The sequence below is a fragment of the Protomyctophum bolini genome (assembly GCF_963924005.1).
Source record: "Protomyctophum bolini genome assembly, chromosome: 4".
NCBI classification, from domain to species: domain Eukaryota; kingdom Metazoa; phylum Chordata; class Actinopteri; order Myctophiformes; family Myctophidae; genus Protomyctophum; species Protomyctophum bolini.
In genome coordinates, this window is record NC_137865.1 from 5013473 (window position 1) to 5037231 (window position 23759).

A 23759-nucleotide genomic window follows, 5' to 3' on the forward strand; every position below is an offset into this window, starting at 1 on the left:
ATTGCTCCCGATGTGCTGGTAATTGGTGCCTGGCATGGTTTCCGCCGCCATCGGTGTATTATGAATGTTTGTGTGAATTGGGTGAATTGTAATGCACAATCTATGTAAAGTGCCTTGGATAAATGCACAATTTACCATTTACCAAAATAGCCCATTCTGAACGGGAACCCATTTTGGTGTTAGCATCATGTTATGCTTTAGCTATTGAAAAATAGCAGATCTACAAGCTCATAGCGCGCCACCGAGTGGCGCGCTTTTGGTCTGCTATGTTTTTTTTTATCGAAGAACGACTGACATTTTTAGAATCTGATCTCAGGTCAGAATGGGTTAATCAGACCAGTGTGTGTCCAGTGGAAACCTCGTATGAATCTGATCTCAGGTCAGAATGGGATAGCCGGTGCTGCGGTGCAACTAAGCATGAAGCAGCTCTTTACTATATACCCAGTATGTGTTGGAGCAGATCTAATGTGCTTCAGGACGCCCCAACCTCTGAGGCAAGGTGTGGCCTGGCACCACTTCCTGCCCCTTTGGGATTGGCTGGCCTCATTGTGACCTCTGGCCTCGTCTAAACTATCCCCCCCACTGTGACCTGCTCCCTGTGACAGATGGGCTGTGTGTGTATACGCAAGCACACACACACACACACACACACACAGGCACCCACCCACACACACACACACACACACACACAGTGACACACACATGCATGCACGCACGCACGCACACACACGCACGCACGCACACACGTCATGTTGGTATTTGTTGTAGATTATCGTAAGACTATAACCCAATCAACGACATCTCATCTTGACTTTCCGAGTTTGAACTTTCAAACGATGGCGAGGGGATAAGGACACGCTGTCACAGGTTTTACGTATATATAGTTTTGCAGTTTTAACTAAGGCGGTATATAAACTCCAAACGTGCTCCTCTCCGTAATGAGCTTGGAGCTAGAAATCCTACACATCAGCCTCCATGAATGAATAACACACACAGAGATATACACAGACATATGCACAAGTCAGCGTGACATTTGGCTCGCGCTTGTATCCAATTCAACTTACAACTATACACCACGAGTGCATACATATTATGGGTGGCCACAGTGGGAATGGAACCCATAGCCCTGGCCAAACACACACACGCACACACACGCACGCACGCACGCGCACACTCAATATAATAGACTTATTTCTCCCCCAAAACATTATCACAGTCAGATATATACAATATTGGTTGTAGAACTTTGGCATATACACTATATAGGGAATAAGGGGAGTGAATTATTTCCGTTCTTTATACTTCTTTGTCGAGTGCACATAAGAACTTTATCCGCGCATGAACTCACGCACACTTACAATTAATAAAGTGTTCGCTTGAACACACACACTTGGAATTAATTCTCTGCACGCCTGGATGCACATATATACACCACCCCCCATTCACGCCTGAGCAGAGCACGCACACTGACACACTCGTATAACTGATGAAGAACAACACACACACACACGCAAGGTTTACTTGTGTGTGCGCACGTGTGTGCCTGCACGTGTACAGTACACACATATTCTGTACACACATTCACACGTACAGTAGAGCATACATGGGCAACTGGCGGGCTGGCCCACGGGCCACATGCGGGCCCCCACCTTCACTTAATGTGGCCCTCGGATTAATTTCGGAATACTGATATGTTATTGGTTTCAGCTGTTTACAATTCCAAACATGCAAACATGACCCGCTTGAATTACTTGCAGTCTAAATTAGTAGCTTGCTGAGTATATAGCATTACAAATAATGTCATTGTCTTTTTTTTATGTCCAATATATTTGTATTTAGTTCAAATTACTTTTCCGGATTTCATTATAGCAAAAATAGCTGATCTACAAGTAGATGCAATGTGGCCCCTCTGGAGTGAGTATGGAAATATAATGGCCCTCTCCATCGTCAAAGTTTCCCACCCCTGCAGTAGAGTATATATATATATCGATGCTTCTGTGAGAATTATCTGTGTTCACAGGAACACAACCTGTAATTTTTAATGGCATAATATCCTTTTTGCTAGATTACATAATTAATTATTATGTCATTTTACATGATTACTATTGACAAAGTATAAGAGTTCAAACATTCAGGTGTTCAACATGATTTGACTCTGTTTGTTGCATTTTCAAAAGATCGGAGTAGTTGACACATGAGGTAAAAGTTTGGAAGCCTTCCACATCCAGGTATTTGTCTCTAAGTAGACCATAGGTGAGACCTATAGCATATGGATCTACCATGAGGGGCCATTGGAAAAATGGGTGTCCTAAATTTGGTCTAGTGCAGGAATGCGTTTGCAAAGTTTCACAGCAATCGGACACTGTGTGGTCGCGTCATTTTGTGTCATTTTGTGCGAAACAGGCGGCCACTCCTTGGCTCTTTGGAAAGCCAATCACATCTAATTGGAATAGAATATAAGACATCTGACTCGTCTTAATATCTTAACATCTGTTATAATGTACCACCATGAGGCTGATTTGAAAGATTAGGACCTACTGGGAGTGTGGTTGCGATGTTTAACGCCAATTGACCTATATAGCAACGCCCCTCCCCCAAACTGCTACGGTCCAATCACAGCTTGGGTTAGACAAAACCTGTCCACCAATAGTTTTCCGATTATGATTAAAAAAAATGAAAAAGAATGTCGGGCACATATTTTTCCAGTGCATCTGGCATAGGCCTTGTTGACAGATTTGGAAGAGACTTTGAATATCTGGTTCCAAAAATGAACCAGTATTTAATGTGTAAAATCCATGGTATTTACATTGGAATGAATGAGCCCAGCTGGAAAGTGTCTCATCGTGAGAGGCCCGGGGCTTATAGCTACTGTATACAGTAGGTGAATTGGTCCAGCTGTGGCTGAGACTATAGCTGCTCACAGGCGAACAGAATTCCTTATCTTCGGATGTTCTGGACTGGTGGGGGACACCAGCACCCACCGGGACAGGGACCCTATTTTCCATGGCTCATAATTATAATTTGTTTGTATATATCCTCTCTTCATAATGTAAATAATATCCCAAGCGGCACACTTTACTACTTATTTAGATGGAAAGGTAAGAAGGTAGGAAAGGTAAGAAAGCCTTCTAGCATGGAATTCTCCTTTAACACATAGAACGAAACTTTTTTGTTTCCCAGTCAGTCAGTCAGTCAGTCAGTCAGTCCGTCAGTCCGTCCGTCCGTCCGTCCGTCTGTCCGTCTGTCAAAAATAGATCAGCAGATTTCTTGTTCATATTTCTTGTCTATGAGGTGACAGTATACGTCATTAGACACCCTGGAGTCGTCTTTATGTGCAATGGTGTATTAAGGGTTTCTTCCTGGAGGCTGAACCCTTGACAGTCAAACGGGCCAATGATATAAACAGTAATATAGTGACACCGCACTATCAGCCCCTCCCCTAACCCCTCCCCCTTTATCATGCAACTACAGCTGTCCACTCCTGTGCACTCCATCTTTAACTTCATGTTTTTCCAAGTGACAACATATGCCACATGATGACTTCTCAATGTATTCAGTTTCACCATCCAAATACTTGTCTATCTATGTATATATATAGCCTGTCATTCTGGCTGCACCGTAATCATAAGTTAGTTAACTGGATTTTAAACAAAGAATATTGGCAACATCCATTTACAGTATCAGCTTGCTATGTTCTTCATCAGCGCACGCACGCACGCACGCACGCACGCACGCACGCACGCACGCACGCACGCACGCAGCCCCAGGGATGGAACAAAGTGAGGTCTCTCAGGGTCATGTCTCTTTTCCTGCTAACTTTGTGGAACGGTGAAGCATGCCAAGCCATGCCAAGTTGCCAGGCTGGCGCACAGAGAGCATGTCAGCCAGGCACAGAGGCAGTTGGTCTGTTGTACGCTGTAAAAAAATTGGTTTAGTTGTTTTTCCGACTTTCCAGATGAGGCTCAGCATTATCTTTAATTCGACCCCTTAAAGAGGAGGGGGGGAGGGGGTAATTTTCTCGTCTGCTCTGGGACCATGTGAACACCCCCAGACAGTTTGTATAAGTTGTTTGATTCATGTATTTAGATATTTGATATTCATATTATCACTGAGACCACCTTCCTATATGCAAACCCATGGTCACTCCAACCTTCATTTTGAACCATGTTAGATTCGTCGAAAACACCCTGGTGTGACTGACTCCTAATACGAAAAAAGTAAAGGAAAAACATGGCCCCCTCCTAATACGTGAGGGGGCCATGTTTTTCCTTTACTTTTTTATCATTTATTTTATTTTATTTGTTTGGCAAATGAAAAATGTAATTATACAAGTTTGAACCTTTGATTCCACAGGCGTTGTTTACACCAAATAATAACGTGTCCATAGAAACGACACTAATAACAACCGTCCGTATATATAGGCCTAGATAAACAACAAATTAAAGTAATAAATAGGTTATTTTGTCTCAGCAAGCACTTCAGGACCGTGGACAGCAATATTTGCGAGCAGGGCGTTCAATGTGTGCTAATTAGTATAGGACCATGGCGGGGCCTCGGACCAGCCCAGTTAAACCCATTCTAAACGGGAACCCATTTTGGTGTTGGCATCATGTCATGCTTTATAGCTATTGAAAAATAGCAGATCTACAAGCTCGTAGCGCGCCACCGAGTGGCGCGCTACGAGCTTGTAGGTCTGCTATTAAGAACGACTGACATTTTTAGAATCTGATCTCAGGTCAGAATGGGTTCATCAGACCAGTGTGTGTCCTGTGGAAACCTCGTATGAATCTGATCTCAGGTCAGAATGGGTTCATCAGACCAGTGTGTGTCCAGTGGAAACCTCGTATGAATCTGATCTCAGGTCAGAATGGCTATACCCTCTGGAATGCTCTCCCCAAACACATCCGAGATGCCCCCTCACTCCCCACCTTTTCAAAACCCACCTGTTCAGAATAGCATTCCCTATAGCTGATGTGTTTTTAACTTCTTACATGTTTACTTGTTTTTCCACACATGTAAAAGCGTCTTTGGGTATTAGAAAAGCGCTATATAAGTCCCAGATATTATTATAATTATTATTATACTTCTTTGTGGAAGAAACTCGATCATGCCCTTGCGAGCCACACGAAGAGTGCCTTTGCTCAATGGACTTTCAATCACTTTATTTGAGTTCGACTTTTTTGGCAGAACAAACAATAAAACAAAGAGAATAAAAGTAAGAAAAATGACAAAAAACAAAATAGAAAAACATGCATAAGAAAAAGAGAACAATACTCTTACTTTTAATGTAATTGCACTTTGCGGGAAGACCAGACAGTGGCCCACCTGGTCATACCAAAGACTGTAAAACGGGACCCAATGCCTCCCTCATGCTTGCTCAGAATCAATGGGTAATTGGATTGGGGGGGTCCAATCAACGAATGATTCCCGAGCGCGGCGCGCGCCGCGGCTCACCGCTCCACGAGACGGGTCAAATGCGGAGAACAAAATCTCACTAACGTGTGTGCCTAATCGTACGACTTTGACTGCACAAAAGAGTTTCACTTTTTTTTATTGTCTCATACGGCAAGCTGAGCTGCTCTCTTTGGTCTACTATAGCATAGTCAGGAATAAAGCAATACAGTAGAATCCTTATAGTGTTCATTTATCCATTTGTAGCTCTGAACGTATACGTACATGTATATGAATTGCATTTTTATGTATGGCCTCCGCAAAATCCCCCTTTTCCCCTCACTGTATGTTTCTTTTCCCTTTTTTACCTACTTTTTGATGAATTCCCGTTCTGTTCTTTGACTATATAGAAGTGTCTCTAATGGACCCTCTTGTAAACAGGTGTAATGCTTAATTGGGTCGTCCACACACAGTTAACAGTCTTTGTTTTATATATGTAGTATTTCTACATTGCAGTATTGATAATTTTACTTAAGTAAAATAAAAAACTATAAAGCTGTGCATTGGGTCCAAGTACAGAGCCGGTGTCTCGCCTTATATAAAACACGCTCACCCTCGTGTTTTTCCCCGCCCACCTCACGCCGACCACTCGGTGGGGCGGTTCTTGTATTCTTGTATTTGTTTTACTGAGAATAAGGCTAGAAATTAGTTTCGGGTCAGGCATATAGTTTTACTTGCGGTTAAGTTTATAGGAATAGGGTTAGGTTAAGGTTAGGAAATGAGGTTATAGGTTTAACAGTTCCAGCATAGTTTACTTGGGTTAAGTTTATAGGAATAGGGTTAGGTTAAGGTTAGGATAAATGAGGTTAGGTTTAACAGTTCCAGCATAGTTTACTTGGGTTAAGTTTATAGGAATAGGGTTAGGTTAAGGTTAGGATAAATGAGGTTAGGTTTAACAGTTCCAGCATATAGTTTACTTGGGTTATACGTTTTTAGGAATACCAGGCTGAGCAGTTTTCGCCGGCTGTACGCCCGGGGTGACTGTGCTTTGAGGCGAGCTTTCCTGCAGTATTCAAAGAGCCAACTCAGGTCTAGAGAGTTTGGTTATAGGAGAATCTGCAGAGGTAGATGAAGTATAAGAGGGTCCTATCTGCAGGGGAAGATGAAGTAGGCCAGAGCGATTCGTTGAGTACAGTAGTCGAGTTGAGCCAGTAACATGCGTGGAAAAGCAAATAGAAAATGTGAAATCCCCCCCCCCCCATCGTTCCTCAGAATACTATTACATAACACAGAAATGCCTCGAAACCCCACTTCCCAAGCTTGTTATTTTCTTTCTCGCTGAGGCGGTATCACACATCACGCATTATTTCACATACAATTGCGCCCACAGATAATCTCAAATCATACAAAAAAACAAAAGATAAGATAATTTTGCTGTCATTTCTTGCAGTGTGCCAGGCATGGCGGCGGGACGGTCGATGCCAGGCGAGGCAGAGAGAGAGAGAGAGGGAGGAGGATGGATGCCAGGCGTCCACAGAGTGTGGGCCGGGTCTTTATTTATGAAGCACAGCGCGGAGCCCAGCAGCTGCCTGGGAACTTCTGTTGGCCAGCTGCATTTCTCTGGCTCCGTTTCACCGCGACACACACGGCTGTTCAAACACTCTCACACTCAGCGCCAGCACGACACGCTTGGCAGGACTGGCACAATGTGTGGGGCGCACACAAGCACAGAGACACATGCAACCCATCGGTAGATAGACACGCGCGCACGCACGCACACTCTCTCTCTCTCCCACACACACACACACACAGCTCCCACTTGCTGGTTCAGCAGTTTGAGTCAGTGAAATGTGGCACAGTGCAGCGAGATGCGACCCATCATCAATCACAAGCCGGCACACACACACATGAACACACACGCACGCACACGCACACGCACGCACGCACGCACACGGCACACGGCACACACACACACACACGTGCGTGCGTGTGTGTTTGTGTGTGTGTGTGTGTGTCACTAGGCCAGGAGGAGGGAAGCAGGTGGCAGATAGACTGTCTCTGAGGCGACAACACAGACTGCGTGCGTGTGTGCGTGCGTGTGTGCTTGTGTGCGTGCGTGCGTGCGTGCGTGCGTGCGTGCGAGCGCATGTGTCTCCTATACTGTACACTTATGCCAAGTTGAGGAGAGCAAAGCCAGAAAATGTATCGGGAGGATCAGAGAGGAAAGGAGAGTACAAGAGAAACTTCTCTCTCCTCCAGCATATACATTGCTGCACGGCACGCTCCACTCATCTGGCCTCTCCTTCCCTATATATAAACTTTGTTCACTATTTCAGCTCACTCTTGCCAAGTTTCTTTACACTGTTATAGGAGCCAGTTGTTTTCCGGTGTGACGCGTGGAGAGAAAGGGTGCAGAAACAGGGTTTGACCTCGCCATAAACGGCGAGGTCAACAAAGTGGATACGTGCCCGTGGCGCGTACACACGTCCCCTTCGTCGACGGGAGACTGCTGGGCGAGCGCTGGCTCTTTGTCATGGGGGGGGACATCAGGCAGGTGGTGAAAGCCTTCGTTATTCCAGCTATAGAGCTCCATATATGGAGACAACCTATGTATATATAGCTCCATGTATGGAGACAACAGCGATAATCCAGCGCTGATGTCGCGATGACCTGGGCACCCATGCCGGGGGGCTTAATGGCTGTATAGTGACCAGGGGGGGGGCTGATGTGTCGCGATGACCATGGACACCGCTCGAGTGCTGTCGCTTTGGCATGGGTTGAACTTTGAGCAAGAAATGCACAATGAAAACGGGTATGGAAAAGGGTTCCTGGAAATGGCCCGCATGGGTACATGGCCGTATATAGAGTCTTATAGAGACGTGACAATCACGTGACTATAGTGTCACAACCTCGAGATTAATTTTGCGGAAATCACACAATGATTTGCAGCATTTTGTTTGAAACTGAGCACTCCTTGCGAACTTTGGAAGCCAATCTTATAGCCAATCAGGATGGAGTTTGAGAAATCTGAAAGACCTGTTTTGTTGAATGGCTCTAGAGAGACTGTGTACATTTGCGTGATGTTTGGACAAAATCTCTAGGTGTACTGTCCAAAAACTTGTTTTGCACAAAGCGGCCTCCTGGTGGCGCTATAACAGGCCGTTCGGGAAATTTTGGGGGCAGAAGTTTAACCAGGTTAACGGTGCCGGAGATTAGCTGTTCACAGACAGACGGACGGACGGACGGACGGACGGACGGACGGACAGACGGACGGAGACAAACACACACACACACACACACACACACACACACACACACACACACACACACACACACACATACACATAGACGTACTCTCTCCCCATGCCTTCGGCCTGGTGGAGACAATTACAACTTGATTACCACCACTATATTAATTTAGTGCTTTAGGGCGGGCTTACTGTAAAAACACATCAGAGGAGAATAACTATATAGCATGCCAACACATGGGTATAAAATAAATGTTTGCATTTTTTAAGCAATGTTAAACTTGTTAAAATCTTGGGTTCTATATAGGCTACCTGGCCATGATAAGTCTAAATACTGTCGATTGTCTTTTATTGTTACATTTTTATCCCACGATTTTGCAATTTCCCCCTCCATCAGGCACCCCGGGGGAGGTGGTTTCGAGACCAGGATTACTGCATGTTTTTGTGAGGTATACCTACCCTATAGGGGACACGGGGAGAACATGCAAACTCCACACAGAAAGGCCCTTTCACCAACCCCGCCTCGGGTATGGGCACTGATGACGCGGAGGAGAGAACACGCCCCCCAGCGCACACAGCGTCCCCCAGCGGGAATCGAACCCAGGACCTTCTAGCTGTGAGGCGACATGAGCACAGCACTATACCGACTGTGCCACCGTGCCCCCGTCCAGCTGTCGATTGTCCTTGCCTGCATGAACTTGGGTGATGAACTGGTAGTAGTATTTTATTCTGTTCACTTCCATTTTCACTTTTGTGATTTTTTTTTATTGTGTGTTATGTTCCAATGTTCAATGACAAAACCACTGATTTGTGTGGGTCCTTGAGCATGCCGAGTAATATCAATGACAAACAGACTGATATACTGTTGTATCACTGTGATGATTATTATTTTAGCTAACACCTATCTAATGAACAGCTGTTCTGTGTCTGTCTGTGTGCCTGCATACTTTCTGTGTGTGTGTGTGTGTGTGTGTGTGTGTGTGTGTGTGTGTGTGTGTGTGTGTGTGTGTGTGTGTTGTTCGGTTCTTGCCTGTCAAACAACATACATCAGCAAAAGCATGACATCAGATTGAAGGGAAATGTCTGAGGATTGAGCGTCTATAACTTAATGAGAGAAACAGAGATGGGGAAAGGTGTTGTTATTGTTTTTGTACTTTATGATGATGATGTTTATGATGATGATGATGAGGACAATGATGTTAATTAAGGTTTTCCCAATGAGCAACTGTTTTTTATTATAACAACATAGGCTCAAAAGAGAGGCAATGATGACAGATGGCATTAATAGAGGCCGGCAAAAACAACCCCTAATAATAATGGCAGGTTAACTGAACAAAGAAAAGTAAGAAAAAGGCTGCACACTCATAGTCACGATGCTGAATATATAAAGAAACCAACGTTTGGACCTGTAAGGTCTTCTTATACAGGAAACTAGCACATATAGGCTACAGTACACACACACACACACACACACACACGAGTGAGCAGCGACACACACATTTTGTAAACATCTATTTCTGGGTTAAAGTCAGCCCATCAACAAGGGGTGCATGTATCAGTTGTACACCACACATGCCTGGAAATACACAGTAACCTATATAGTAGACATTAACGTAGGCCTATTATATGTTTCACAAATAACATTTTTAACATTGGTCCCGCAGGATTAATTAATTTAATCATAACACACACGTTGCACAACTCCCCATTTAGCCCACGCTCGATCATTTATGCCTTATTAGATTGACTCCCATTTTACATTTTCTTAAAAACACGTTTTTCCCCCATCTTTCCTCACTCGTCTTGTCAAAGAGCACTAATGAGTGAAAGAATGAGACGGGGATGTGTCATTCTGTCACCTCATCTCTCTCCACCTATACCTAGGCCTACAGCATCCTCTGTTATCATCTTAATTAGCAGCAAACTGCAAATATAAGCTTTTATGCTGATTGCTTGGTTTATAAACAGTTGTAGGTAATTCATTCTTTCTGGATTTAATTCAACCTAGCCTAAGATTTAGGGACTCTCGTAGATTTATTGATGAATGCATGATCTGCGAGAGTCTAAAATCTTAGGCTAAATTCAACCTACATTGCACTGAAATCTACCCCCACAGACACGCGCGCAGTCGTCCCGCACACACGTCCGGAACTAATCTAGCCGAGGGTGCGTTTTCAAGGGGGTGTCGTAAAACTGACGCACACAACAAGCAAGACATCCGCATGCTGGATATGCTGCCGTTTGGCAGCAATTGAGCCGAGATTTATTTACCTCGTTCTCAAACGACATCTTGGGGTTAATTCCTCGCTGCCAGGCATTTTCCGAGCGACAGTGGTGATTGATTCAGATTAATTTATTATACGGTTAATCATAGGGACGCGTTTTAACGCGTTTTAACTAACTATATAGTCGCTGTTTAGTAGTGTTTACTGAACCAGTCCAGAAGACGACATTTCAGTGACCTGTCTGCTTTCTTACTGGTACGTATATAGCGTATAGCCTATATCTTTTAATTCTCACAAAACATAATCAACTTTAATCTTTTAGCTTGAGGTTTGTTGATTCCAGCTGATCCCTGAACTGAATTAATTCGTGTTGTTGAACGTGTTCACATTACATATCAACATATTTTCTGTATCTTTCTGTTGTCATGATATGCCAGCCATGAGAGTGGAGGACCCGAGAACGATTTACACACCGTTCTAGATATCACCCCCATTATATGCTAATTAATTATCTGAAAAGAGCATGAACTGCACGGCCTGTTATTCCTTAAGTAACCCAAGTAAATTATGCTTAAATTAAACCTAACCTTAACCTCAGTAAAACTATGCCTAAACCTGACCCTATACCTAAACTTAACCCCAGTAAAACTATGCCTAAACCTAACCCTATACCTAAACTTAACCCCAGTAAAACTAAAGTGTCAGAAACTTTACTACATTTGGGTTCTGCTTGTGGGGCTATAAAACTATATGCCTAAACCTAACCCTATAACTAAACTTAACCCCAGTAAAACTATGCCTTAACCTAACCCTATACCTAACCTTAACCTCAGTAAAACTATGCCTAAACCTAACCCTATACGTTAGGTATAGGGTTAGGTTTAGGCATAGTTTTACTGAGGTTAACCTTAGTAAAACTACGCCTAACCCTAAACCTATTTCTAACCTTATTCTCAGTAAAACAAAATAAAGAATACAAGAACCGTCGGACCGAGCGAATTTTGACCGGAAGGTCAAGATTCAATGTGTCCCCTGAGCAAGCAGGCCAGCTCTATTAGCTCAATGGTAAAACAAATCAGCACTTGTATTGCGCAGGAAATCCGGGGTAGAAGAGGAAAGTTACGTAGTGGTGCTTTAACCCATTTTGGGCGAGAACCCCTTTTGGTGCTAGCATTATGTTAAGCTTTAGCTATTGAAAAATAGCAGATCTACAAGCTCATAGCGCACCACTGAGTGGCACACTATGAGCTTGTAGGTCTGCTATTTTTGAAAAATCGAAGAACCACTGACATAGAAACATAGCTTTTTCAGAAAACTGTCAGGATGTAGCAGACATTTTTTTAAATCTGATCTCAGGCCTAATGGGTTAAATTCTGAAGATAATTCCATTCCATGTATAGAACAGATTAAGTCAGTACGTTTTTGGCATAAATCAGTGCTATTGAACACCCCTTACGTCTGTGTGTTTCGAAAATATTGAACCAATGGTAAAAAGTACTTTGGACAAAACCTCTTAACTCCTTTGGACCCTCAAAATGTCTGCTAAATCAACTAACTCCACCACCTCTCTGCCTCTCATGGAAGTAATTGACAATGTATAAAGTTACAACACCAACTTTGATGAGGCTGTATTGCTTTGTTTTAAAAATTAACATTTTGGAGTTAGGTGGTTTCCTCTCGACGGCAGAGATATGATGTATATTACCCATCATATTTCACCTGATAAAATGGGATCAAATGTCATTTCTCAGCAGCTATGTCGGGGGAATCTTCAGAACAAGACCTGTATGACATACTCGGAGCCAGCCCATCTGACTCCCTACAACAACTGAAGCACAGATATCAGCAAATGGCCTTATTGGTAACTATACTCATCATACCGTCTCAAATCATAACGGGAATGCGACCGCCAGGGTGCTATGTGTAAACGAATACAATGTTTTTATCTGTATTTCTCTTTCTGCCTCTTTAATTCTCTGTATGTTTCCACTTACCATCAATTCTACATGGCTGCTAAACCACAAGGCAATTTTAAGAGAATTTCGGGCAGTTCTCTCTCTCTCTAGCACACACACACACACACACACACACACACACACACACACACACACACACACACACACACACGGTGCAGCTCACTCGAGATACGTTTTTCTGCACAGTACGCTCGCCTCGTTCTCAGCGTGAAAGTCGTTGGAAATAATGTAGAATTCTGTGAGATCGCACATTATGCGATGCTTTGCTCCTTTTGGATCAATGAGTAAACATTGTACGCATTGAGCTAACCACAATGTGGATTGGAACAGTGCACGTGTGTCACATGTGTGCGTGCGTGTGCTATGGAAAATCATGATATAGCGAGATTTGAATGACATCGAATGTCATCACTGCATTGAAAGGGACAAAATCATGTTCAACCGGATCATTCAAATGCTCCAGTAGACGTGTCTACTGACCTATCGCAACGCGGGTGCAGTACGTAGTTCAGACTAGTCATTGGTCTGACAAACGACAACCCACCTCAAACCCTAACCTAACCATAACCGCAAGCACGGGAGCAGCGCAAGGCCTCATGCTCATTTTGATATTGCAAAACAATGTTGCCTATACACACCAGATAAAAATAAGAATCTAATTTAATGAAGGAGAATAGAAGAATGTCTTCTTTGTTTGTTTTCACCACCAATGCTGCTGGCTTACTGGTACAGTATACTTGATATGCTTCGAGAAATTAGCAAACAATAAAATGTAATATTGAAAGACCAGCAACATATACTTAAAGTTTGCTTTATTAAAGCAAACATATTTTGCGTCTCCTCCACATAGAATTGTAATACGTTTTGGGGCCAAAAATGGCTCTTCTGATAATAAAGGTTGCCTACCCCTGAACTAGCCGATCTACATCTACATGTTATCAGCTATTTGAACTATTTTAAAAGGTTTTTTTAAATGGTAAAAAATGCGTTTAGGGATAAGGGTTAAGGGTTATGAAAAGTTTGAAGATTCTATGCACATTTATATAATAATTATATAATAATATAATAAATTAATAATTTACATTTGGGGGATATCTTTCACAATAATGAATAAAACATGTTCTAGACATTCTAATGATAACAAAAAACATATATTACAATTTATTTTATTGTAATTTTATTTTAGGTCAAATGTCATAGGTTAAAAATTGTTAAAAAATTGTCCAGAAATGTCAGCCTCTGTGGGGGGTATTTATATGCACATATCATGACCAATGGCATTGCAATGAACATCAATGATGACGTTTAGGTGAAAAAAGAACAGAAAATAATATTAATAACTAAGTAATTTCTTAAAATAAAAATGTTACCGAAAAGCAACGCTGGGTCTTACAGGGTTAGACTGTCGTAGATTTACTAAATCTTAGGCTAACATGGCTGTACACTGATAACAAGTGAAGCATCTGAATATTCAGATATTTTGGCCCTGAATTCATATAACCATATAATTCTCTTTTTGTTTTGGGGGATTCAATTCTTAATTACCAGGCAGTAGATTTGAAAGTGGTCACTGTTATCGGACTAAACTATCACCCCAGTCCATTATCATTATCAGAACATTCAACATACAGTATGTATTGCTTCTTCAATCAGGCTCTCTTAGTAAATAGAATTCTTGCTTTTAGGGCGGGCATTTTGTTTTGTTTTGTTTTTTGAAATGTTGTAATTGTTCTCCCTCTTGATTTCAGGTATTTGTTTAATTAAAAGTTAAGCGTCTCTCTCCCTCTTCTGTCTGCGTTTATCTATCCATCTATTTTTCAGAGAGTCATCTGTCTGTCTGTCTGTCTGTCTGTCTGTCTGTCTGTCTGTCTGTCTGTCTGTCTGTCTGTCTGTCTGTCTGTCTGTCTGTCTGTCTGTCATGTGTCTCTCACTCACTCTTTATGACGCACGCACGCAAGCACGCACGCACACACACACACACACACACACACGCACACACACACACACACACACACACACACACACACACACACACACACACACACACACACGCACAGAGTGTGTGAGAGTGGTCATGTCCCAGCCTTGCTGACAGGATTTTCTGGGTAATTTGCTCCTTCTGGTCCATTTAACAGAAAGGAGACCAACACAGAGAGATAGATACACGGGCCAAGTGTGTGTTTCTGTGTGAGTGTGTTTCTGTGTGAGTGTGTTTCTGTGTGTGTGTGTTTCTGTGTGTATGTGTGTGTGTGTGTTGATGGTGGGCAAAGGTTAGGCTAATTATACTGCAGTAGCCACTAGCCTAATCGCTAACAGTCTGTCACAGACACACACACAACAACATGTATTGGGTAAAATATGGGCTTGGGGGTGGCCAGCGCGTTTTCCGTGATCGACCAGCCGATTGCCTTGTGTCTGCCCAGTCGGGGTCGATTGCTAGATGAACGTGTCTGCCAGTCAATGACAAGATGGCACTCGTCGAGTTCAATATAATTATCCCACGTTGCCACTACTGTGTGTACTGTGTGTACAGTACTGTGTTAGTTGCAAGCTCAAGTTGTATGACAGACGATCAGTCGACAGCCCTTTTGCTTTTCATGTCCATATAATACGGCACAGAAGTTTGCTTTTGTAACCCGTTAATTGGGAAGGAACAAAGGGAGTGAATAGGTTGACTACTCTGACCTGAATATATATCGCATATTCAATGATGCATTTCGAAACATCTCGCTGCCCTCAATTCACTCAATACCCTAATTGTGAAGATAATCTGAATTTGTGTGCGTAGTGTGTGTGTGTGTGTGTGTGCGTGTGCGTGTGCGTGCGTGTCCGTAGTACCATCCAGATCGTCTGAGTGGCGTGAGTTCTTCAGAAGCAGAGTCTGGCCTGAGGAGGTTTCTGGCGCGGACGCAGCGTGGAAGGTCCTCGGTGACCCGACGCCCGGACGAAATACGACCTACAGAGGAGAGGTAGGATTTTAGGATCTTAGTGTACATACCGGTACATGTACAAGGAAATGTAGTACTAGTTTGCGAGCATTTGGAGAGATGCCGAGCCTCGCGGTTTGAAGCGCGCCGCCGCCACGCACCACCATGGTGTGTCTGGCGTCGACGTGTGTGTCGTGTCAACTCGAACGGCACTCGATGGAAACCCATGCTGAACCGCTCCATACTGGTTAACAAGCTAAAAAGCAATTGGTTTTGATGGCACATCAGTGAGCTGGACGCAATCCTACACCTGGAGGGGAGAGAACAGATGGTGGAGGTGAACGGAAACACTGTCGTCGTCGTCCCTTTCAGTGAGCTGTGGCGTTCCACAAGGAAGCATACTAGGGCCTTTACTGTTCCTAATATATGTAAGGAATGCAATTTGTTCCTGTTCGCGGATGACTCGGCACTGCTGGTCTCGGGACAGGGACAAACTGCAGGTCGAAAAGGCCCTCAGCTCTGAACTCGGTAGAATCTGCACCTGGCTCGCTGATAACTAAACTATCTCTTTACACCTGGGAAAAAACTGAATCCATTCTATTTGGATCAAATAGTAATCTCCGCGAGGCAGATGGCTTCTTGGTTAGAGAGTGGGTGACGATATTATCACACGAAAGATGAAATTACCTACCTATAGGTTCCATCCTGGAGGCAAATCTTCTTGACTCCTTCAAAACTGCTCTCAAAGGTCACCTACGGACGGCTGCAATTCTAAACTGGCCCCCGTGAAATCTGAATCCCCCCCCACCCCTTTTCCCCCCTCACTGTATTACGTTTCTTTTCCATTTTTACCTCCTGTTTTGACTACATAGTTGTGTATATTCGTACGTCTCTTAATGTTTTGATGAATTGAAAATGGTGGACCCTATTGTACTTGTAGTAACGAGTGCAATGCTTTATGGTGTCGACCACTCACAGTTAACAGTTTTTGTGTTGAGTTGTACTGTACTTCTGCAAACTGTACAATACATCAATCAATCAATCAATCAATCAATGCCTCGCAGGGGTGAACGGAACACAGAGTAGAGCTGAGGGTTGAAGTTTGCGTGAAGACTTTGACCTGCTGACGTTTGAGAGTGAACGGGAGCAACAGGAACATCAGTGGGTGTGGCACTGTGAATGGAGGGCATGAGGTGTGTATAAAGAGAGAGAGAGAGAGAGAGAGAGGAGGAGATGGTGTTACGCGTGTGCGTGTATGTGTGCGTGTGTGCGGAGAAAGTGAGAGAGCAAAAGTGTAGGTGTGCGTGCGTGTGTGTTTGTAAAGGTGTGTGTTCACCTAGCGGAACGTTTCGTCGTTTGTCACCTGGTTCCGTTTCGTGTGTCTCCCTCTGATTAACCACCTGTCAATCTAATAGTCAACTCGTTGCAGCCTTCAGAGCTAAACATAGACTCACTCATTAGAACATATTAATTCTACCTCAATAATCTGACCCGCACAAACAAACAAAAGGACAGTTTGAGAGAGAGTACGTAACTCGACTATAAACTATGTTCTGTGAAAAAACTGTACTTGGGGCCTGGACAGCTCAAGCTGGTAACCCAAATGAGTGTCTTTGACGGCTCACCAAACAAAGTAAGTCCGAGGATGGAACTTGGGGCTTCAACAGTTAATTGAAGTAATGGATTTCACGGGTCAATTGATTTAGCTCTCATTAATTCTACTTTGCTTATCAGACGATGATGGACTAGCCCAAAGCCTTCATCAACCATGAGGTGTAGCTTCTCGACAGTATCTACAGTATTGGTATTCGGTACAGTGTATGTTTTTGGCAGCAATTTTTTTTGTTTTGTTTTAGTCGGTCTCTTGAAAAGTATCCATTTAGTTTTAGTCACATTTTGGTCACCTGGAATGTCTTGGTGTTAGTCTAGTTTTAGTCGACTAAATGTCATAGGATTTTAGTCGACTGAATCTACAGTTGATTTAGTCGACTAAAATGTATCTTGGTGGGCCTTGATGCTGTCGTAATGGCTGATTTTACACTTGCTGAACTTGAATCTGCTATTTTCAGCATGCAACTAATTGTAAAATGACTTATACTGGATCTTTTGACCACTAGTCCCTTCCGAACATTTTAGTGTAGTTTTTATTTGTTGACGTAGTTTTAGTCACCATAGCTTAGTTTTCATTTAGTTTTCGTCAGTGAAAAAAAGGTAGTCAACGAACACTTTTCGTCATAGTTTTAGTCGACGAAAACAACACCGATTCGGTACCCACATTTTGCCACTTTGAACTGGACCCTTTTCAAGAGGCTTAGGTTTAGATAATCAGTTGGTGTACATTGTGCTTTCAAAGACGCATGACATTGATGAGGGGAGGCTGAGGGCATAGCCTGTCAGACAGTCACCTTTGGTTGTCTCAAAACCATCTCTTTCTCTTGCTCATACTTCATCTACAGTACTTTTGGTTATTTTACTGCATGTCATCCAAGTTCAGCTTCATTCCAACGACAATATTGGGATGTGTGAGAATTGTGGGCTCCCTCGGGGTCCCACCTCCCTAATTATTACCCATTTAACACTTATTATTAACAATTAAAGATTTGCACAGTGAATTGTCCATTTAACTATACCGGTGTTCAACTTTGCTCACAACAATTAACACTAATTAACAATGAAACTCATTTTAATTATGTGACTGGTGAAACCGCACAATTCTTTCCTCACACTTGAAACGTGAAAGATACACGAATCTGTGAGCATCCATACTTATTTCTATATCTGACTATTATGTCCATCCTTCCGTCCATCCACCACATCTAACATTATATTAGATAATAGTTAGACATAAGATTTTGCACTCTTTTGTAAGGCAGGCGTGGTCACAACTAAGCAACCTTGCTTTTCCAACCCTCTCTTTTTATCCTCTTGGTATCCACCAGAATGGACTGTTGTTAACCAACACAGCTGCATGATATGATGTTTTAATGGGCCGGTGGCTTCCAGCCAAAACCTGCTGTTACCACTATGGTTACAAACCTCTGTAGGACTAATGGTTATTAACCCGTTTAGGCCTGACGTCGACGTTTAAAAAAAAAAAGTTTTCTAAATCCTGACAGTTTTCTGAAATACCTCATGTTTCTGTATCAGTGGTGTTCAATATTTCATTGTCAAGGACCCGGAGAATTATATGTAACTGGCCGCCGACTCCCATCTGAAAATATGTTGTTCCAGGGACCCCCCAGAAGCAAAGATTTTAGTTAAAAAACGTTCGCTTTGGGCCTGGGGCCGTGGCTCAGCGGTCTAGGCACCTTGGCCGGTTAGTCCGAGTCTGGCAGCGTGCCGCGGGTTCGACTCCCGATCTCTCCCCCCATTTCCTGTCAGCCTATACTGTCTGTCCCTCTATAAAGAAATATATTTAAAAAAAAGACGAAAGCCCAAAAAGGAAAAAAACGTTCACTCTGAAAGAATATATATTCAAAGATTTGTGTCACATTTTCACGGCAAGCTCATAGCGCGGCACTCGGTGCCGCGCTATGAGATCTGCTATTTTTCAATAGCTAAAGTATAACATAATGCTTTAAAACGCCAAAAGAGGTTCCCGTTCAGAATGGGTTAAGACGTGAACATAAATACATCAATATGCACAGGTTGTCTGCTGACACGGGATGATGATGGTCCAGTCATTATGACTTGGCTGCTGTCCAGTTGGTCTATGCAGATTGCTAGCAGTGACCACTGATCCACACCACACAGACCAGGGCACAAACTGTTAGCTCACACACGGAATCTTAAACGTTTCCCTGCCCAACATGCCAAGGACACCCAAATAGCCTCTGGCTGAAAATCTCCTATTCCTAGTAAATGACTTTAAAAAAAATAAGAAGTTCATGCCAATTGTCAATTTGTCACGTCGATGAATTGATTGCATATACGCCGCGGCCTAAATGGAAACAAGACCGCAAGGACTTTTTTTTTGTGCTATGGACTTTGTATTGAGTGTTTGACTGTACTACTCCGTTGCCGTTTATACATTCTGTCTAATAAACTTTTTAATTACAAAGAAAAACGAAGAGAGATATTCTATTTTCATAGCTTATTTTAACCCATTAATTAAGACCTGAGGCCGATGCTACAAAAGCCTTCTAAAAATAGCAGGTGTTCAAACTAGTATACGTTATATCTGCTACTTTTGAATAGCCAACGCAAGCGTCGAAAATGTCATGGAATCATGGATGCTTACTCGGTTTGAATGGGTTTTTAAATGTGTGCAGATTTTGACAATAATAGCGTGCCCAAATTTGGGTTGCATAGCAGGGTTGAACGGGGTTAAACGTAAAATATATTGATTTGATTTAAATTTTTATGTACAACATACTTATTTTATGCTTTTGCTTTTCATTTTCATTTTCCTTGCCCTCCGTGGCCGCTCTCACCTAAACGGAGCAGGGCATAATTCCATTACCTTTTCCAAAGGTTCATTTTGATCTGACATGACTTATATATATTATTTATTATGTATCCAACTGTGATTTCTGCACAAACAGAACTGATACTCTCTGAAAGTCCATACCAGTGTTGTTTTTGGCAGCAAATTTTAATTTTGGTCATAGTCTCTTGAATAGTTTTCATTTAGTTTAAGTCACATTTTAAGTCACCTGGAATGTTTTAGTGTTAGTCTAGTTTTAGTCCACTAAATATCATTAGAATATTTTAGTCGACTAAATGTACAGTTGATTTAGTCGAACAAAATGTATTTTGCCGCGCCTTGATGCCGTCGTTTTTCCACTTGCTGAAAATAGCCGATCTACAAGCCCACAACGCGTCGCAGCGCAACTAATTGTAAAATGACTTGTAGTGGATCTCTTGTTCCCTAGTCCTTAACATTTTAGTCTAGTTTTTGTTTGTCGACATAATTGTCAGTATATTTAGTCTTGGTTTTAGTCATCATAGCTTAGTTTCATGTAGTTTCCATTTAGTTTTCGTCGGAAAAGGTAGTCAACGAACATTTTTCGTCGTACGGCCAAGCTACACCAGGCTTTTCTCGCGCGTTTTCCTCTAAACGCGCGGACCGTGCGTGCGTAAGCCAAATGCCCTGGCTACATCGATCTGTCAGACGCGCGGCAGGTTTGTGCAGGACCTTCCGGGAGGATATATAGATACGCGCGCATGGGGGCATACGCACGTAATTTTTTTTAGAACCGATCCTATTTTTAGAGCACGCGTAGGATGGCCCGCGGTATCCGTGCGTCTGGTATAGCTGGTATCATTGACATATATTGGTCCTCTATCCAAACGCACTGTACGCGCGCAGTAAACGCGCGCAGTAAACGCATACGCACGCGCGCAAAATTGCCTGGCGTAGCTTGGCCGTGAGTTTTAGTCGACGAAATCAACACTGTGCACGTAACGACCCATTTGCCATAGTTCAGCACTTGGAGAGAATATCAGATACTACGGTATTTGACCCTTCATTTGTGCTTCTCTAGCCAAGGACCTGAAACAGGATTGGCCAGTGGATTCTGCAATCTATCTGGAGGACATGACCTGGGACGAAGGTATGGTTTATCATTATATTACTATTTCACTATACATTGCACACAATAATAACACAATAATTTTGTACTTTTACCTTACTGTACCGTTATTTTATTAAGGTCTAAATTAAATTAATCACATGCATATCAATTGATAATCAAATACTGTATATACCCGGTATGTAACAATTAATCATCAAAACGTGCTGTACATCACAATTGCCTGCAACCCAATAATGATTAGTTACTGTAAAAGTGGCTGTGCTCCACACCATTGGATGCTCTAAGACTTATTATCTTATATTATTTCTGAAATGTTTAGAGAGAGAAGAGAGAGGGGGAGGGGGAGAGAGACAGACAGAAATATAGTCTCCAAACGTTGATCTTGAGGTCTATCAAAACTGCACCTGCACTTTCCTAATTGTTTTAGTAAGGGTTCACTTTTCATGGCTATACTGTACTGTGTTGCCGTTTTCATGATGTACAGAACATTGTCCAAACCTTTTTCAAGGGGTGCCATTATTTGAAAATATGAAAATACCTTACGGATGATCATTGCATCTCCGGTCATACTTATTATTGTACATTCTGATTAATTTAATATAAATGAACCCCAATAGAAACAAGCCATAGGCATTATTGGGTTTACTATGCTTTTTTTTTCCCTCCTGCAAACTGTAAATATAGTTTTCAATCAATCGATCGATCAAATACTGTACCTCAGAGCATAATAAAGTAACGTAGACTGCATCGAATTACAACAATTTTATTTTGAACTACTGAAAAACATCACTATTCTTTTGTTGGCAGTGTAGCCAAAAGTACTGTAAATCCCTCGTCTGTACTGTAAACGAAACCTAAACAATTAAGCCTTTGTTCACATTCATACACTGCATTTCTGTTAAATATTTATAGTCCAACTGTATTTTGTTAAGCTTGTAGATAACTATATGCTATATAAAATGAAAATAAGTACCCTCACAAAAACATGCAGTAATCCTGGTCTCTAAACTGCCTCCCCCTGGCCAGCCGGGGCACCTGAGGGGAAAGGAACTGGTTGGAATAACGTGTTCCTTCCACGCGCTACGTCCAACCAGGGAAACTCCCCCCTGTCAGGTGTAAAGGAGCAACTTGGACACTTATGCATGAAGGAAGCATGAGTTCAAGTCCGTTGCTCTCCCCAGGTTGGCGGAGGGTGTGTAGAGCCCAGGATTGCATTAGATAATTGCCACAGGGGTGAAAAATGGGTTACAAAATCGTGGGATCAAAATGATAAAAAAAAAATATATACTATTTTATTGGTGTCCCTGGCACAAAATATTTTCACATGGGGCCAAATACTTTGGGGGTTCCTGACATGAAAACGCTTGAGAACGATTGCTTTATTAGGGTTATTAGTTACAGCTGTTTGTCTGTGTGGTCCCCTCAGAGGACGCAGTCTATTCATACACCTGTCGCTGTGGAGGGGAATTCACTGTCACCGAAGAGGAACTGGTGGAGCGAAAGGGACTCTGTGAGGAGGAGGAGGAGGAGGAGGAGGAGAGAGTAAAGCGAAAGGGGGAGGACGGGCAGAGACTCGACGAGAAAGAACCGGAGGAAGGAGTGAGTAAACCGAGAGACGAGGACGAAGAGGAGGAGTACGGAGGCATAGTGGTCTGCTGTGACACCTGTTCACTCAGTATTTATGTCACGAGGTCACGGTGACATTAAAAAGGTCACACCTCAAAAACGCCTTTTAAAGTATGTGCATGTTGGACGGCCTTTTTTGCCTTAAAGTCACTGTGGACTCTTTTCTACTGTAGCACAGTATGGAGCGTCGCAGTCCCGCCCCCCCTCGAGAGACCCGGAAAATAATTCCCCGTTCATTTTCTAAAAGTATTTATTTAAAGACGTTTACGTTGCGGACAAAGCCAATGAAAGCCGTCATGAAAGGGGGCGAGACTGCGACGCTCTATAGTAAATGACGTGTGCACGAGTCACTGCTACAGTGGTAAAGGTTTCCCTCCTGGGTGAGCTGAGCAGTGCCCAAAAACTGTGAACATTTTTGCCATAAGATTTAGCGGACATTTTTCCTGAAGAACAGTGGAGAGAAGGACTGCGCGCCGAATCACACACTTCACCTGTTATTATTTCATTAAAATGAAATTGGAACTGAAGAAAGTTATGTGGGTGTTTCTCTTGCCTTAAATCATTACAAGCAGACGTTGACAAGGACCTTTTATAGTCAGCCTTTCTTCAGCAATTATTGAACTGCACGACCGTACAGAAAATTTGCCTTTTGTTTTGGATACATCGTATGTTACATTTAGTCTTGAGCAACCTGACCAGTTTACCGTGCATCTGCTATGTTTAGAAATATACCCTTCAAAGCTGACTTGTGCTTAACTCATCCTGGAGCAGAATCCCCTTTTTGTGTTTTAAGCATTATGTTATGCTTTAGCTGTTGAAAAATAGCAGA

The 23759-nt window shown here is 42.7% G+C and overlaps 1 protein-coding gene across 2 annotated transcripts; it reads left to right on the forward strand.

Moving 5' to 3' along the window:
* Nucleotides 1-10865: 10865 nt before the first annotated feature.
* On the forward strand, nucleotides 10866-23551 carry LOC308313758 (uncharacterized protein). Of its 2 annotated transcripts, none has more exons than XM_080761057.1 (5): nucleotides 10866-11119; nucleotides 12616-12725; nucleotides 15676-15809; nucleotides 21254-21322; nucleotides 22731-23551. In XM_080761057.1, exons 2-5 carry the CDS (start codon nucleotides 12621-12623, stop codon nucleotides 22816-22818), a joined length of 396 nt encoding a protein of 131 aa, XP_080617183.1. In that variant the 5' UTR covers nucleotides 10866-11119; nucleotides 12616-12620; the 3' UTR covers nucleotides 22819-23551. The 2 variants fall into 2 exon arrangements, with proteins under 2 accessions (XP_080617183.1, XP_080617182.1); XM_080761056.1 differs by having other exon boundaries at nucleotides 12619-12725.
* Nucleotides 23552-23759: the final 208 nt, after the last annotated feature.

Excerpts from the sequence above, each read along its gene's own strand:
- LOC308313758 (XM_080761057.1), top strand. The coding sequence starts at position 12,621 with ATGTCGGGGGAATCTTCAGAACAAGACCTGTATGACATACTCGGAGCC. Across the intron at positions 12,726-15,675 it reads ATCAGCAAATGGCCTTATTG|TACCATCCAGATCGTCTGAG; the intron begins GTAACTATACTC and ends GCGTGTCCGTAG. Across the intron at positions 21,323-22,730 it reads GGACATGACCTGGGACGAAG|AGGACGCAGTCTATTCATAC; the intron begins GTATGGTTTATC and ends TGGTCCCCTCAG.